We start from the raw sequence: 19,131 nt of genomic DNA on the forward strand, positions 1-19,131 counted from the left end.
CCTAATGACTGAAATTAGGGCATAATCAGGGGGAAAGGAGCGTTAAAGGGGAACAGCCAACCAGAACCATGACAGAAACCTGCCCTGACGTGCAGGGAGATGTTCACGACACTTTTGAAAGCAGGCGTCAGTAAATACAAGATTGACGGTGTACCGACTAGTGTATTGTATGCTGTGTATCATCAGCACATGAAAGCTAGGAAGCCGCCGGCTGCCCCTCCTGCTCCTCCTGCCTCCTCACTGTACCATCGTTAGCTGAACTGCAGGACGTAGGAAAGAAGGCCATACAGGAGGAGACCGGGAAATGGCGTGTTCACAACTCCTTCCGGAACTAGGGGGCTGTCCGAGTTCCCCCGACATAGAAGATTAATTCGATGTGGACCCGGGAGAACCCTAGGCCTTATGTACCTATGGGTGTCCACTGGGCTAAGGGAAATGATCAACGATTTGTTGCTCAGGTGGATACGGGAGCAGGTCATTCTGTGACCTCGGGCGATCCCGATATGTGGAGGGGACCGGAGTATAATATTGAAGGGATGGGGGATGTAACGATCGACGACAACGCCCCGCGTTCTGTATCTGTCCTGATTGATGTAACCTCCGAAAGTATCTCAGGAATGAATGTGTTGCGCGGAATGGATTGGAAGGGTCCTTTAGTTTTGGGATCGGGAACATGCAGGTGGTAGTCGGAAGGGCTAAGTGGGAGCCCTTGATTATCCCCGCACCGACGCAGATAATGTCTATTCTACAATACCGGATACCGGGGTGTCACAGGGAAATAACTGATACTATTGCCTCATTGTAGCAAGCTGTGGTATTTCGACCTGCCACGTTCCTGTACAATAGCCCAGTCTGGCCGGGAAAGAAGCCAGACGGGTCCTGGCGAATGACTGTTGATTATTGAGAAATGAATCGATACTCTCCCCCGTTGAGTTCCTCTGTGCGTGACATAGGGACGATGGTTGATAATATTTCGGATGATGCAGATGGTCGATGATATGCTGTTATTGATCTTGCCAACCCCTTCTTTTCGATTCTCTTGGAGGAGGAATCACAGGAGCCGTTCGCGTTCACCTGGAACAGTAGGCAGTATTCCTTTACTCGTTTGCCACAGGGATATGTTCATAGTCCTATCTTATGCCACGGGATAGTGGCGCGTGATTTGGAGACTAACGTCAGAATACACCAATATATCGGTGATGTTATGTTACAGGGACCTGACGAAGGCAGTGTCGCAGAGACACTGTGGTCCCTGTTACAGTGTGTGCGAGAGAAGGGATAGGCTGTGAATTAAGATATGGTACAAGGTCCCAGTCAATCAGTGACATTTCTGGGGATCCACTGGCATGCTGGGGAGATTCATACCGGAAAAGGTGCGAAATATAATTCAAACCGCAGCTACCCCCAATAACAAGCAGGACGCCCAGCGCTTTGTGGGATTATTAGGATATTGGAGGAGGCATATTTCCCATTTGACTCTCCATTTGAAGCCACTGTACGCCGTCACTCGTAAGAAGAGTAAATTCACATGGGGAGATGAGCAAAAGGAGGGGTTTGAGCAGGCCAAAATGGCAGGGGAACACGGTGTTCCCCTTTCACCTAGTGCCCCGGGGGCTCTGTATGAATTACAGGAGTCTGTTCAAGATAACGTGGCCGTATGGAGTCTGTGGCAACTGCTGAACGGAAGGAGGGTGCCCCTAGGGTTCCGGTTACGCTCTATGTCGGAGGCTGCCGAACCATATACTCCGTTCGAACGGCAGCTCCTGGCTTGTTACTGGGCCCTGGTGGAAACGTAATTTGCCTATTACGTCCTGGGTGTTCCCCCAGATATGAAGGTGAGACAGGGGCGTGCACAGCAGTCATCCTTAGTGAAGTTGAAATGATATATATACAGGACCGGACTGCTAAAGGAACCGAAGGAGTGAGCCATCTTCATGAACATGTAGCCAGATTACCTATGACAGCTGGAACCGATGAAGAGAAGGCGGTTTCCGCTCTCGGACTCTCCCCCATTCGATGGTGCCGGCCGTACGAGGAATTGACATCGGAGGAAAAGGCTGATGCTTGGTTTACGGAAGGCTCAAGCCATTGGTTATCGGGACGCCAACAGTGGAAGGCTGCTGGTCTGCAACCCTCGAACGATACGCAATTAATACAAGAAGGAGAGGACGAGTCCCATCAGCTGGCAGAACTTGTAGCGGTTACCCTGCCCTTTTCAATCCCCACCAAGGAAATTTGAATATATACCGACTTGTGGGCAGTGGCTAATGGAATGGCAATCTGGATGGTGAGTTGGCAGATGCACCAGTGAACAGTTCATCTGAACAAGGAATATTGGCAACAGATATGGCAAGAGGCGCAGAGGCACGACATTTATGTGTGTCATGTGAATGTTCACCAGAAGGACATTAGCCCTACGGCGCTCTACAATAATCAAGTAAGCGGATTGGCTACGGTATCTGCAATTATAGTGTCTCTAGCTAGCTGGACCCACGAACAGTCCGGTCACCTCGGGGAGAAGGGGACGCGAGAGTGGGGACTAGTCCATGGGATATCTTTGACGGTGGATGACTGTCGGACTATTGTATCAAGTCTCCTACTTGCCAGCAAGTCAAGCCTCATTCTGTCCCGCGTGGACCTTTCGCCCATATTAAGACAGGCTCCTTACCGTCTAAAGTATGGCAGATTGATTACATTGGACCCCTGCCCCACATAAGAATAATACATATGTGTTGACAATGGTGGCCACTTATTCTGGATTCCTGTTGGCCACACCCTTTCCTAGTGCCAGTCAGGAATCCACCATTGGAGGGGTAGAATACCTGACGTCACATGATGACACACCCGAGGAAATACAGTCAGATAATGGATCCCATTTGACAGGGCAACAGATCCAGGATTGGGCGAAAAAGCAAGGTATTTATTGGCTACCTTATTACCCCCAGGTAGCTGGCTTGATTGCACGATGAGATGGAGTTTTGAAGCAGCAGATCCGATTGTGACCCCACCCCACGCTATGAAGGGATGGCATTCAGCGCTGCAACAAGCGGTGAACGTTCTGAACAATCGACCACAAACGGGGCTCCCCAATTTCCCGTTTGATTCGGACTTATCCTCTGGCTTTAGAAGGTCTTTTAGAGGGTACTCCCTTGAGTGAGATATGTGTGGTAGCTAGTAAATATGGGTGACAGGGCCAAGAGGGGAACGGCAGAATAGGGAAATAGTGGCCCCCGTACAGGCACTACTCGGTGGGTCGCTTTAGAATGACAGGAATAATTACAATGTTTAAATTCCGAATACCTAACAGCTCAAAAGTACAACTAATGTTTTCTTGTGCATCACAGACCGATGGCTGGAGTGCTGCTATGGTACGTTGCTCTATTAAGGGCACTTCAGGGGATCACCCCTATTCAGGGAACAGCCAATCATAAAAGAAAGTGGAACAATACGCGATCAATATAGGCGATCTCCGAATTCAATCAGTGATACAGATGCTCTGTCTCAGGCGCGAAGAAAACACCCTCGGTCCATGGGTCACCATCCACATTCGCGGATTCCCTCTGCTGTCCCCCTTCAGGGCAGGACAAATATAAACTTCGAAACGTTGTAAATCCAGTATAATTGGAGAAATAAGCCACTGGGTGTTCAAAGTCATCCGCACCCTTTTGTAACAATACTGCCCCAGCAGCTTCGTCACTGGCGTCTGCTGCTATCGAGAATGGTTTTGAAAAGTCAGGTGCTCTGAGTACGGGATGACAACACAGTACAGTTTTTAGTCGTTCAAAAGCCGCCTGACAAATGTCAGTCCATACAGATCTCTCACTCTTCCCCAGGAGTTTTGTAAGGGTGAGAGCGATATCTGCAAACGCTTTGCAGAACTTTCGGTAATACCCCACCAAACCTAAAAACCTTCTCAGAGCTTTCCTGTTAGTCGGAACGGGAACCTCAGCTTTAGCCTGTACCTTGGCTTGTATAGGAGCCAGTTGCCGCTGACCTACTACATACCCCAGATACGTGACAGTAGCGTCGCCGCACTCACTTATACTGAGGTTCACTGTTAGATTGGCCTCAGGCAGCCGTTTGAACAGTTTTTACACAGCCACAATGTGCTCTTCCCACATGTCACTCCAGACCACTAAATCATTGATGTGAGCCCCTGTGTTTTCTGTACCTCTAATTACCGAGTCAATCTCCCTTTGAAATGTTCCTGTAGCATTTTTCATTCCGACAGGTAAAACATTATTTTCATACAGCCCTGGAGATGTGACAAGTGCTGAGATTTCTCTAGCCCTTTCATTCAAAGGAACACACCAATATCCTTTCAGCAAGTCAATCTTGGTCACGTACCTAGCGTTTCCCACTTTATCAATACAATCATCTACTCCTGGGATAGGATAAGCATCTAACTTTGTGATGGCATTGATTTTCCTGTAGTCGGTACAGAATCTCATGCTACAGTCCAATTTGGGAACAAGAACACAAGGGGCCGCACAGTCTGAGGTAGGACGCCTAATGATACCGGTTGCTAGCATGTATTCAATTTCTTTTTCCACCAGCTTACTTTTCTCAAATTTATTGTATAGGGATGCTGTATAATGGGCTGGGCTGAACTTACAATGACATCATACACTGCACTCGTGCGCCATCTCGGAACATCGGGAAATAAATCCTTATACCTGTTAATTAGCTCTGTCACTTGTGTTCTCTGAGCAGTCTCCAAGTGACAGACTTTATCAGTAGAGTAAGTCAAAATAATGGAATTGTCCAGTCTGATTGACACTATATTTAACTTATTCAAACGCTCTTGCTCCTCGTTATCAGATTCCACCCCCTCAGCTGGTTCCATGACTGTACTAACTGGTACTATCTGGGAGTCATGATATGGTTTGAGCATATTTAGGTGAACTAGCTGATTAGTCTTTCTCCTATCAGGAGTTTTAATAACATAGTTCAAAGAGTCAACCTTTTTAATCACCTCGTAGGGTCCCTGGAAACTCGCATGGAGGAGGTTGATCACCAAGGGAAACAAAACCAGGACCTTATCGCCAGCTTCAAACATCTGTTTCCCTGCTCTCTTATCATACCAATGCTTCATTTTTGACTTGGGAGTCTTATAAATTCTTCCTTGCAAGGTTGCATACTTTACTAAGTCTCTCGCTGAATTTCAGGACATAATCTATCACACTGACACGCACTGTCGGGTTCCCTTCGGCCTATGGCCGAAAACGAGCTGAAATGGACTAAACCCCAGTGATTCCTGAATAGTGTCCCTCACTGAAAAATGTTTTTTAAAGTTGAATGAAACCGCTCCAAAGCCCCTTGAGACTCCGGGTCGTAGGCAGATGTTACAATTTGTTTAGCCCCCAGCTCAGAAACTATCTGCTGAAATGTGGATACCAGTGTGAAAAACTTGACGAGGTCCTTTACCATAACTTTTGCTTTGATGCTCCTGAGAGATACAACCTTCGGGAACCTAGATGCAGCGCACATAACATTTAGCACATACTGACACCCTGCTGCAGTCTTTGGTAACGGGCCCACACAGTCCACTGTGACTCGGGAAAATGGTTCACCGAAAGCAGCTATCGGCCGAACTGGCGCTTTTGGGATGGCCTGATTAGATTTTCCCACCACCTGGCACGTGTGGCACCCTCTGCAGTAATTGACAATATTTTTCCTCATGTTAGGCCAGTAAAATTCCTTCATAATCCTGTGTACTGTATTCTTTATTGCTAAATGTTCCCCAAAGGCATCTTGTGTGTTTAAAATTTCAGCCCTGGAAACCTTTGAAACCACTTCTTGATGTACAATCGGCCAATCATCATCTGCGGGCACCACTTACTCATTAACAACCCATCTTTAGTGTAATATCCCACTGCCTCATTCTGAATTTCCTCCTCAGAGAGAGCCGTCTCTTTTAAAGTCCGGATTTTATTTTGCTCCTCTCTGAATTCTTCGCTCGATAACCCCGTCTTTTCCACCCTCCATACTCACCTCATCCTTACTATCCTCCAAGTCCTGCTGGTATAGGGACGGTCAGAAAGTTTCGGATAAATCAATATTAGTGTCAGCAGCCTTTTTTGACATGCTTCCTGTTACTGAGCCTGCAGGACAAACTTCGGAACTGATGGGCGGGGCCTCAGCAGCAGCAGGCTTGTTAGCGAACTGGAGATCGGCTGGAGACACGTCTCCACCTGCATAGTCATTCCCGAGTAAGACATCAACGTTGTCTATCGGTAGTTTAGATTGCACCCCTTCAATTGGGTGCAACAAAGCTCATTCAGTGTTCGCACTGTGTGTCTCGTGGTGTGTCTGTCTGTGGCCCAGCGGATCTGCTTTGTATCTCCACATGTTGGACACCAGCTGTCCTTCAACCTGCTCCGCCCACCGCTTTCTGCAGACTCTCTACAAGCAGGCAAGTGATTTCGGAGAAAGGTAAACAATCAGCAGAGGAACCATAACATCATTGTTTCGAGCAGTTTCTGTCTCTCTCTCATTGCGCTGGACGCCTCCCTCTCTCTCTCTTAATAGCAGCACAATTCATAGGGCCTCTTCTGGACCCCTTTCCAAACTAAGGTGACCCCTAACAGTGTTCATAGCATGTAATTTCCAATCTGGTGTGCAGTAGCTTATCTCTATGGGAACAAGACCAGATGCATTTTGACTAATTGGCATTAGGACAACGACGCATCAGTTGCACATTTGAGATAAAAGCCGATTTACGGGTACAGGCCTTGATCCTGCGTTTGAGATTAGCGGCTGTGCTGCAGGACAGCAGCATCTGGACTAATTCTCCTCCTGGGTCGTTAGTTACACGATCACATCGAGCTATAGTGTACAGCTTTGTTGGAGCCTTTGATCCAGATAATCACGATCTGCTGCCTGCAGGAAACACTCAAGGAAATGGAGGAATGTAAAATAGAGTTGCCTTAGGAATACCTTTCAGTGAATGATCAGGACGCGCTGTAAAAGTGCCACTGTGGTCAGTGTTAAAGCTCCAGAGACAACAATATTATCATCGCGGTCAACGGTGGGCATAGAACAATAATCACGTCGGCGGTTTGGCCGGCAGTGAGATTATCATCTCAGTTCAATGAGCTGAGATCCAGAGAAGCAAAAACAACACCAACAATTAGATTAAAACTCATTAGCGTGCAACATCAACAACATCAGCGTGGACAGTGACATGCTTTGAATGTATAGACCATTCTGCTTATTGAATAGAAGAGCACATGATCGTTTTGATGTTCAAGTATTACACTCAATGTTTCTGCTTTGTGTCCGTTGTTCTGCATTTCCAATCTACAGAGTGGCTCTCCAGGTCAGGGAAATGTGTCTGAGTTTAATTCGTGGAGATGTTGGGCAGATTCAACAAGATTGTGTTTCGCATCCGTCCACATCTACAGAAAAATCATCCCTGGAATGTTTACTCGTATTGGAGCAAAAGAATAAAAAATCAAATTATTAACAAATCTGTAATAACAACGTGTCCTATTTTTATCTTACACAAACATGTAGAGTATACCGTATTTGTGCATGTGCTGAACTACAACGGGTTAACTACAGCAATTTCTGATTGAAATTAATCTGCCTTGTGATGTGTAATAATTCACTTTGTTTTTGTACACTGCCTGGATGAAACAACACCAAGCTGAACATTTATTTGCCGCATTCTTCACAATGTGGTAAAGTGTTTAAATATGTTAAACGTATGTTTACATGTACTGTATACAAGATATATTAACAATTAGATTTACCCATGTTATTGCCAGTTTGCGAGATCAGAGAAAAAAGCAGCTGTAGGATTCCTTCTTTTCATCCCTTTGCATTTTCCACCTACCACCTCACAGCGTCTCACTTCATCTCCCACCCACTCACCTTCACTCTTATCTGCCTTCACCGATCATCTACCAGCTTGGACTCTTTCCACTCCCCACACCATCTTATTCCGGCTTCTCCCCACTTCCAGTCCCGATGAAGGGTCTCGGCAGGAAATCTCTGTTTTGCTTTATCCCCCTCTATAGAAGCTACCTGACCTCCTGACTTCCTCCAACATTTTGTGTATGTTACTCTGCATCTCCAACACCTGCAGAATCTCATCGGGACAGAGTGCAGAACGCAGAGACAACATCGATAACTAATGTCGAGAAGGCCACACATGGAAAACTGGAAACAGTAAATGACCCGACAGGCACAATGTTGAAAAGTTGCCTCATGTGGAAGGACTGTTTGGGACCCTGACTAGTGGTGAGGAGAGTGGTCTGGGTCAGATCTAGCACTTCATCCACTTGCAGAGTTGGCTTCCAGCCCCTACACCCCTCCTTATCGCTGTAAAACTCTCGCTTTTGTGGGCAACTCTTATACTTGGTGGTGATTTGCCACAATAACAGGACCCCTGATTTGTTCACTCCATTGTCACCAGGTGGCGCGCTGCCGCAATAAAGCTGAGAGACAGAAATGTGACGCTGCATCCTGCTGAAATGTTTATTCAAGATTCAAGGTTGTTTAATTCCCTTTTTAGCAAACACGTGTAAATGAGGTCGAAATAATTATTATTCCGGCTCCAATGCAACACAAAACAAATAATGTAACAGCATATATCTTCAGTTTATATACTGAGCACGGATGGATTGTATATCCATAAAGTGACACTCGGCACAGGATGCCTGTTGATAAGATGACAGACAGGAAATTATAAAATAGAGGTCGTGTGGAATTGTGGGTTAGTGGGTAACGATATTTATCAGCCTTACTGCTTAGGAAAAGTAGCTGTTTTAGAGTCTGGTTGTCCTAGTGAGGATGCCGCGTAGTCTACTCCCTATGGGAGTGGGACAAACAGTCCATGAGCGGGATGGGTGGAGCTACATTATGAAAATCAGGTTGGTGCTTGATCTCAAGAGAGGGAATTTGGAAAATACCTATCAGATGCCTTTTAGAACAGCTTGTAATTGTGCTAACTAAGGAAAAGTTAATTCTGGATTGAGTGCTGTGTAATGAACCAAATTTGATTAGGGAGCTTATGGTAAAGGAAACATGTGGATGCAGTGATCAGAACAGGTTAAAATTCACCCTGCACCCTGAGATGGGAAAGGCTCAACAAGTCATCATTATTAGTGGAGTGAAGGGAACTGCGGAGGCATGGGAGATCACTATCAGGGATGATGGCAGAATAGCAATGGCTGGAGTTGCTCAAATTGACAGCCTCAGGGTTGAAGAGAAACACATCAGATTCCACCTGCGCAGCTTCAACCTGAAGGCAGGAATATCGATTTCTCCGTCCAGTAAAAAAAAATCACTGCCCATCGCCTCTCCTACTCTATCCACTCTGGCCATGCACCTTTAAAGTTATGTAAATGTGATGTCACCATTCATTACGAGAGGACTATTCATAAGGATGTAGCGGTGTGCTACACGTAGCGCTGAAATAACGACACGTAGTCGGTGAGCTGCAGTTGCAAAAGAGATTTATTCGAACATCGCGGCCTCGCTTTAAGGCCTTCTTGATCCTGATACTCTATCAGGATGCTCAACAAATACCCTATTGTTTGTGAAAGTGTTCGAAATTCAGGGTCAAATTAGCTCACCTCTGCTGATAAATCATCCCATGTATTACACTGCTAAATCCGCTCTGACTGGCTCCATAGCTACTCTTAAGATTTCTTTCGGCTGAGGGATTAAAACCGTGCATAGAATTCGATGTGTAGCCTCATTAGTACCCTGTACGCTGGTAGCTACACCGACCCATTACATAATCTCTACTCCTTGTGCGGGGATTAGAGATTATGCCATTTGAACTACTACTTGAAATCTGCCTTTTGAACTACTTGATGCAGAATCACAACGTCGTCATTAGATTTCCTTCCTCTGCTTCTGTGTTCTCAGCAGATTGGACATCTCGCATCCCGTTCCCTCCTCTAGGCGATTAAGCAGTGAACAAATTTAGTGAGCATATAAACATGGACGATAGCATGTCTCTAGGGTTAGTCCTTCGCTGTGGGTGTAAGATATGGGACACCCGGGAATCTTCCAGTCTCCCAGATGGCCATATCTGTGCCTGGTGCACCGAGATGCAGCTTCTGAGAGAACGTGTTAGGGATCTGGAGCTGCGGCTTGATGACCTACAGCTTGTAGTGGAACGTGAGCAGGAGATCGATAGGAGCTACAAGGAGTTAGTCACCCCGAGGCTGCAGGAGTTATATAAGTGGGTGATTGTCATGGAAAGACAGTAATCGTTATCTCCTGTTCGATGCTGTTGAGGGGGATGACCACAGGGGGGCTCTCTAGTATCTGAGCTCTTCCCATTTTTTCCATGACAATCACCCACTCATCTAACTCCCGCAGCCCGTCCTGCAGGTCCAACTCCTGCAGGTCTCTGGCACTGAGCCCGGTTCCGTGAAGCAGAAGGGAGGGAGTAAGATGAGGAATACGGTAGTCATAGAGGATCGCATAGTGAGGGGAACAGACAGGAGGTTCTGTCAGCCTGATAGAGATAGTGTTGCATCCCAGGTGCCGGGGTACGGGATGTCTCGGATCGGGTGCAGAGAATTCTGAAGGGAGAGGGTGAACAGCTAGAAGTCTTGGTACACGTCGGTACCAATGACATAGGTAGAAAAAAGAGAGGAGGTCCTGAAGAGAGAATTCAGGAGTTACGTAGGAAGCTGGAAAGCAGGATAGTAATCCAGGGTAGTAATCTCAGGATTGCTGCCCGTGCCACATGCTAACGAGCGCAAGAATAGCATGACCAGGCATATCATTGCGTGAGTGATAGACTAGTGTAGGGGACAGGGTTTTGGTTTCCTGGATCCTTGGGGCATCTTCGGGGAGGTGCGGCCTGTTCAGAAACGATGGATTACAGCTGAACCGAAGGCGGTGCAAAATCCTAGAGGGGAGCTCTAATAGAGCTGTTAGGGAGAGATTAAACTAATTTGAATTTAGTTTGGGATCCGGAGTGATAGGACTGAGGAAGTGGAAAACAGAAATAAATCAGAGATAGCGTGCAACAGAGATGACAGAAAGCAAAGGCAGAAGATGAGGCTTAATCACAGCCAGTGGGATGAGTTACCGGGTAATAGAGGCGTGGTGCAGTAAAAACAGTAAATCCTGGACTGGAAGTGTTGCATTTGAATACAGCAGCATGAGAAATCAAATGGACGATCCTAAAATCCAGATACACATTGGCAAGTATGACGTTGTGGCCATCTCCGAAACATGGCTAAAGGATGGCTGACATTGGGAGCTGAATGTCCAAGGATATACGGTGTATCGGAAAAATAGGTTAGTAGACAGGGGAGGGGTGTGCAGCCCTGTGTAAAAGAAATGATATTAAATCATTAGAAAGAGATGACATAGGATCGGAAGCTGTAGAGTTTCTATGGTTTGAGTTAAGAAATGGCAAGGGTAAAAGTACCCTAATGACAGCTGTATACAGGCTTCCAAACGGCAGCCAGGATGTGGAAAAGGCGTGTCAGAAGGGCAATGTCATGATAATCATTATAAATTTTAACATGATGGTAGATTTGGAAAAACAAGCCGCTACTGGACTGCAAAAGAGAGAATTTGTGGAATGTCGAAGGGATGGCTTTTTAGAATAGCTTGTTGTCGAGCCCACTAGGTGATCAGCTGTGCTGGATTAGGGGTTGTGCAATGATCTGGAAGTGATAAGATAGTTTCAGGTTAAGGAACCCTTAGGGAACAGAGATCACAATATGATCAAGTTCACTTTGAAATTTTAGAAGGAGAAACTAAATTCCAACGTGTCGTTATTTATCTTATAAGAATCACTGTGGTTATAATTAAAACTATTATCATAGACTACAAGCAGAAGCATTCCCCAGAAGTCTCCAAAATGTTAAAAGGCTCATGGCCAGGTTCCCTTACTATCGGTGAACCCATGCATCTTTTCTCCAATTCCCTTAATTTTCTGGATCTCCTGAGTGATATGCTGAGGTAGATCTGTAACATTAGAAGCCTCATCTGGAATATTCCTTTCCTTTGACAGCAAATGTCACTCCTTTCTCTGCTGGCAATAAATCCAATGCCATCCTATTCTGTAAAACTGCCATCCTCAGAGCTGATAGTTCAGTAGTTAAATCCTTGATCCGCGTCTGGACATCAGTTAAAAACTTTGCAGTGTTATTCGCCAACTGTTCTATTGCAGCTGCCAACTTGAATACTTCTCACGAATTTCGGTCTATCCCATAGAAAGGAAAAGATATCATCCAAAATTTCTCACTTTCTGTAGTTTTTCTCCTATTTCGTTCTAGCTGGTTATGATGAGAAATGTTGGCTAATGAATATATAGAGGGTACTACATAAGCTGAGTAGCAACATCCCGTCCAATTTCTCACCGTGATAGTTCCCTTGTCATCATAAGGCCCTGAGAGCCACGGATGTGCCTTCTTACCACATACACGATAAGTTCCGTTAGCAGCGTACGGAGGGGGATCAGTCCTAATTTCTGTACAAGAGCTATTTCCAAAAAACGTTTCCTCTATCCTTCCAGTACGACAATAACAGATCCCATTTACCTTACTCAGAGTGTGGGCAGGTTGTACAGAAGTTCTCTCAGGTCACTTCTGTAGGTATTCGTAAATAGCATCCCTTAAAACAGTGACACCCACAATTCTGGGTTGTGCTACATCCTGATATCCACCATCGATCCAATAATGGGTCTCAGGATTTACTCAAAGAATTCATAATTCTCACAGGTAACATCTCACGACGATTCAAAGGAACTCCTTCCAAGGGTATTCCTGGTTCCGCATGCTGGGGTAACCTGGCGCATACCCAACAAGCCGACTGCCTTTTTCGTTCTGCATATGTGTGGCATAGAGAAAGGAAAGTATTTGTTTGGAGACTTGGGGCACATAGTACAAAAAGTAACATTAGTACAGTCATCATGATATTATTCCCCCTTCGTTTCTCCTACTTCCTTAACGGCGGGTTTACAGTCAGTTCGATGAATCCACCTTGGTTGCCCCTCCTCCCATACGGCCGTGCGTGTGGTCAGCAGCACCTGATAGGGTCCTTTCCACCGAATGTCCAATTTCTTTCTGTCCCAATGCCTTATCAAGACAAAGTCTCCAGGATTAACAGTGGGATAGTACCCTTTAGCTTGATCCTCTAACTCTTGGTGGACCTGGAGAAACTGCGAATGCAAACGTTGGAAAATCTTTGTTAGTTTACACATCTTTTTTTCCATTTCCTCCCCTATAGTATGCATCTCTATTTTATCAGGGAGGAGATGAGTTAACCCCGGTGTCCATCGCGTACGTATAGGCTTTCGATAAAGGATTTCTGATGAGGATAATCCAGTTTTAGTGGAGAGCATGAAGCTCATATGGAACAATACCAGACGTAAAACCTTAAACCAGGTTAGTCCAGTTTCTTGCATAAGTTTAGTTAGTTTATTCTTTAAGGTTCCATTTGCTCGTTCCACTATGCCAGCGGCTCTTGGATGGTGAGCACAGTGAAATTGCTGTTTTATTGCCAGTTCTTTACAGTTTCTGTTTTCATTTATCTTAGTAATAAACTGAGGGCTATTGTATGAGCTTATTGATTCAGCAAATCCCAAACAGGGAATCACTTCTCTTAGTAATATTTTTACAACAGTATATCAGTGGTGGGTACAGCATCTATCTGTCTGCTAACTACATCTACTATTACCAAGCAATATTTACAACAATATACTTTGGGTAGTTTTATAAAATCAAGTTGTAGAGAAGAAAAAGGTCCGCCCGTTCCGGAAACACAAGACATTCCCTTTCCAGCATTCGTGTGTTTTTCATGCTGTGGCTCGCTTTTCAGCTGCTTCCTGGAAATCAGGGTGCCACCAAGATATTAACCATTCCCTCCTTGCCCAAGTGTGTAGAATTATTTACATAATCTATTAAGATAGATAAGAACACAGAAGGAACACAAACCTGTCCTACAGGTGTCACCCATAAATTTGTCTGAGGTTGAAGGTGGTAACCCATTTGGGATGGTAGTTTGTGTTCTCCTTCAGCGGCGTCCCCGTGGAACTTATATATTCCCCCGATGTTAGTTACGTTTTCCTCCATGTCCGCCATACCCGTCCTTAGATTTTGTCTAATAAGAGCTTGTTGGTCTCCCGAAGGGACTAAAAATGTGGGGACCGGGAGTCGATGTAAAAGTTCGCCGTTTAATCTGTTTGAGATTTCTTCTCCACAGGCTTTTTCATGTTAGCATTCGAAACGTTAATCAACGAGGAATTCAGTTTTGGCTTGAATTTTTGGCTCCTCCACTGAAGCCCTCACTCAGGCCCTGTTTATTTTGTTCCAAATAGTTGTGGACTCCCTCTTCAGTGCCTTCTTCATTTATGACTTTCCATTGTTTGTTTAAGGTCTTCTACAAAGAATTGGTTCTGTGGTGGATTCTCAAAGTCAGAACTGAGTACGCTGTCAGACTGCACTTTAGTCTGTTGCTAGGATACAGGCACGAGTCAGAGCAAGTAGCTCAGCGTTCTGGGCGGAGACAGCTGCTGCAAAGGAGACTTGGTCAATTACTACACTGTTGTCACTTATCGCATAGACTGAACATCGTTTTCCTGCTGGATCCACAAAAGAGCTTACAGCCTCATAAAACGTTGCCTCGGGCTGGAAGGGGTATTGCGGAAGGGATGGGAGAGTCTGTCCTTCTCACGGTGATCCGGACGGGGGTGGGGGAGGGGGAGCTGTTGGTGCGGTCGACTTCATGGCCTGAAATTTCCCAGAGATGTAGTACAACGTCTTGGGTGAGGTCAGTGTTAAAAAGGGTCTTGCCAGATGTCCCGTCTTCAACTTTGACTCCTTCGCGTATCGGAGTTGGCCCGCGGCCAAGTCTTGACCGTCTCCCTCGGTGCTGGAGACTTGTTTCGTCAGGGTGTAGGCAAGGAACCCAGGGCAAAGGCTGTGTGTTATATGGGGAACCACCATTTCTGTCTGCCGCCAAAGGAAATCCGGAACTTTGGCCCGTAATGCACTGCCCTCTCTTTCTTGACCTCTCCAATCACCGTGACTGGGAAACTCTGCTCATCGAGACGTGCATAATACTGGCTTTCCTCAGTTGAAAACTCTGTAGGATCATAGCACAGAGGGCCTGCCTCTGGCAGAGGGGGATCAAACGAAGTGGAATCCAATTTAAGTGCCCACCACTCGCGGAGCGTGGAGGGTTGTCGGTAACTGGGGAAGCTGTCGGTTGTTCGCTAGCCCCAGGATGATATCCCTGACCGTGCATAGAATCTCAAATTCCAACGGACAGAGCAAGTCTCATTCTGCTAGATTACAACCCAATGGCTGCAGACATGAATACGTGCATTCCATGCTTTGATTCCCGTTTCTGATCCCCCAGATATAGCCCGCTCGCTCCCTTCTTCCCGCTGAACATTTTCACCTTTAATATTAGTTCCCTCCGGGGTTGATCGGGATTCGAAAAACGTGTCTCAACAATATGTCAAAGCTCGTCATATTCCATTTTGATCATTGTCAGGCCAATCCATAGCATTTGGCTAACTTCACTGGTAAGCATTGGAATAGTAAGGCATTAAACTCGGGGGCTGTTTGGGGCTGGTGTGTTGGGACTGATTCCAACTATCAGAGGCAATTATAGTCTGCAATCTGTTCTGTCTGTTCATTTTCATTCTGGTTTCCCGCCTGTCACACCTGATAGGTTCGGTATCTTGATTCTGCTTCATCATTCTGCAGAGACAGAATACATTTTCCACGGTCGCATTAAACATTTGTATCGTACTGCGGACACGCTGAGCAAACTGTGCTGTTTTTCTTTCTTTTCTATCTGCGGCCTGGTTCATGATCATTATCATTTCCTGAGGCTTCCAGGGTGCAAACACAGGAACTACTGGGGGCTGCTCGTAGATTGGGCAGCATTCGGGTGGGCAATTGTCTGTGTGGAGCCATTAACTCTGGGGTCTTATTGGATTCTTCCCTCCCTGTTTCGGAATAATCTTCGGTATTCCCTTTCCTTTCTGGATCTCAGAGCCTTCCCTTCCGTGCCACTGCTGTTTTACCCGAAAGGCCACTGTATCTGAGTACTCGGAAGATTGGGGTTCGGGAGAACCGGGCGCACTCGGCCCCTGATAAGGTAGAGATACTGTGCGTTTCCAATCCTCATCGTGGTCACTATCCTCATGGTATGGTAGAGCTAGGGCTTTACCCTTTGGAGAGAAGGAGTACGAAAGGAGACATGATAGCGGATATTAAGAGGAATAGACAGAGTGGACAGCCAGCGCCTCTTCCCCAGAGCACCACTGCTCGGTACAAGAGGACATGGCTTCAAGGTAAGGGGAGGGAAGTTCAAGGGGGATATTACAGGAAGGTTTTTCACTCAGAGAGTGGATGGTGCGTGGAATGTACTGCCTGAGTCCGTGGTGGAGGCAGATACACTAGTGAAGTTTAAGAGACTACTAGACAGGTATATGGTGGAATTTAAGTTGGGGGGTTATATGAGAGGCAGGGTTTGAAGGTCAGCACAACATTGTGGGCCGAAGGGGCTGTAATGTACTTTACTATTCTATGTCTATATCTTTAAGGACAGCCTGTGATGTGTTTTCCAGTTACGCTTGGAGTATGCAAGTGTGTACTGGGAAGTCAGCTGTGGGAGGCCCGGAGAGAACGTAAGGCGTGCGCGTCATGGTGGACATGACAGAAGGGCTGAAAGGACACAATGTAACCTGTGACAACTTCTTCACGTCTCAGTACCTGGGTCAGGCGCTCCTGAAGAAGAAAATCACAATGGTGGGCACTGTGAGACGGAAAGGCCGGAGCTGGCACCTGCTCTGATTGCAACAAGGGGGAGAGAAGTCTTATCTTCTATGTTAGCGTTCACCCATGACACCACAGTTGTGTTGTATACGGCAAAGTAGACCAAGAATGTGATCCTCATGAGCACTTTACATTAGGCTGCAGAGGTAAGCGATCGGGGGACAGAAAACCAGCCTTCTTTCTGGATACAATGCCAACAAATGGGGCGTTGAAAACCTTGACAAAGTCACGTGCACATACAGCTGTAAGAGCAGAACAGCCCGCTGTCCTCTCATTATATTTCAAAAACATCACTGACATTTCCACATACAATGCCTTTACAGTACAATTCCTGGAGGACAAGCAAAAGGGACTGGAGGAGGTACTTTTTGGAGGAGCTTGGAAAGGCGCTTGTGACTCTTTCTATACAAAGGCGAGGACACCTTCCCCACACAGCATTCTCAGCAGTAGTGTTAAGGGCAGTGCAGCAATCTGAACCTTGCCCGGCTCAACAAGTCCGAAAAGAGGCCAAAACAGAGGGACAGAAGAGAGGGAGATGCAAATTCTGCCCTGCAAAAAAGAACTGCAAACCATCGACTACTTGGAGCAAATGTGCTAGGCTCATATGCAAGGGCCATGCACGCAGGGTTTCCCATGACTGCTTTGAATGTTTAGTTTGTTGGTTAAATGTTATTTCATGTTGAATTCATAGTTATAATTCGATAGTAGTTAGTAAGATTTTGTTATGATATAGCAGTGTGGACAGTGTTTGCTGATCTTAATGGTTACAAATGGGTATATAATACTGGTTATAAAATAAACCCTAAAGTTCACAAATGCTGTTGCCATTTTCAGTTTCAATAAAATATATTACATTCTTTATGGTTGTTATGTTTTCATGTCTTAAGTAGAATAGGGCATTATATTGTGTGACAGTATTGGTGTTTTCTCCAATGATGAGAGGTGTAAAACCTAAAAAATAACTGTCCCTCATCTCTGATACATTAGTTAAGGATTTGTCACACTTTTATTAATGTCAGATAGGCTACTCTGACATCGTAAATAGATGAGTGGCTCACAATTTGTTATAGACACCTGTTACAGAGGGAATCTTGGGCCAGGGTCAAAATTGACCCTTACCATACTGGGAAGGTATACAATCTGAACAGAATGTAAAGATTGATTTCTTTTTATTTTTATATACTGATCAAAAGAATATGGTAAGTCACTTCCGAGTTATAGTAAAAACAGATCTCTACAAGGTGATCTAAGTTCATTACAAATGTAAAATACAAGATAACTAGTTACATAAGTATCAACCTCCCCCACTTTAATGTAACACACTAAATCATCACTGGTGCAGTCAGTCGGTTTCATAAGTCACATAATTAGTTAAATGGAAATCACCGTGTTCAGTCAGGGTTTTTTCGCTTGAATGCAGTAAAAACACAACCGTATTTGTAAGGTCCAGCTGCTGGTAAGTCAGTATCTTGACACACAAAACAGTTACAGCATGAAGATAAAAAAGCACTTCATGCAGCTCGGCGAAAATTTTATTGAAAAGCAACAGTCAGGAGATGGACACAGGGTAATTTCTAAATCACCGAATATCCCTTTGAGGACAGTTGAGTAAGTCATCAAGAAATGGAAAGCATATGACATTGTTGTAAATCTGGCTACAGCAGACTGTCCACAATATCTGAGTGAGTGTGTAAGTAGGGAGCTAGTGAGGGGGACCACCAAGAGATCTTTGACAACACTGGAGGAGTTGCAAGCTTCAGTGGCTGAGATGGTAGCGACTGTGCATACAACAGCTGTTGCCCGAGTGTTTCAGCAGCCGCATCAGTGGCAAAGAGAAAACCACTTCTGAGCAAAAAACTAACATGAAATCTCCGCTTGAGCGTGCCAAAAGGCAAGTGGGAGGCTTTGACGTTAGCAGGAAGAAAGTTCTATGGTCTGATAAAAACAAAAATGGGATTATTTTGCCCACTGACTAAACGTTATATTTGGCTGCATCGTGCCATGGGGATGCTTCACGGCCCTGGGCCCTGGAAAGCGAGTGAATGTAGAGGGTAAAATTATTGCTAAAAAATACAGGGAAATCCTGCAGGAAAACCTGACGAGGTCTGCAAGAGAAATGTAAATTGGGAGAAGATATGTCTTCCAGCTAGACAATGACATATACTTTGTAACATATAACAATTACAAAACGGAAACAAGGCATCTCGGCCATTCTGGTCCGTGCCGAACGCTTACTTTCACCTAGACCCACCAACCTGCACTCAGCCCCTAGCCCTCCATTCCTTTCCTGTCCATATACCTATCCAATTTTTTAAAATGACAATATCGAACCTACCTCTACCATTTCTACTGG

General features: G+C 45.5%; 1 protein-coding gene across 1 annotated transcript in view; it reads left to right on the top strand.

The window, feature by feature from the left end:
- The first annotated feature begins 1,957 nt into the window (after positions 1-1,957).
- Positions 1,958-19,131, top strand: part of LOC140721000 (scavenger receptor cysteine-rich domain-containing protein DMBT1-like) — a 61,252-nt gene continuing 44,078 nt past the window's right edge. Inside the window, exons 1-4 of the mRNA XM_073035865.1 lie at positions 1,958-2,194; positions 2,345-2,437; positions 15,994-16,098; positions 16,571-16,630. Of these exons, the coding sequence (XP_072891966.1) occupies positions 1,958-2,194; positions 2,345-2,437; positions 15,994-16,098; positions 16,571-16,630 (495 nt within the window). The remainder of the gene's footprint in view (positions 2,195-2,344; positions 2,438-15,993; positions 16,099-16,570; positions 16,631-19,131) is intronic.

This window comes from Hemitrygon akajei, unplaced genomic scaffold, assembly GCF_048418815.1.
Source record: "Hemitrygon akajei unplaced genomic scaffold, sHemAka1.3 Scf000049, whole genome shotgun sequence".
NCBI lineage: Eukaryota > Metazoa > Chordata > Chondrichthyes > Myliobatiformes > Dasyatidae > Hemitrygon > Hemitrygon akajei.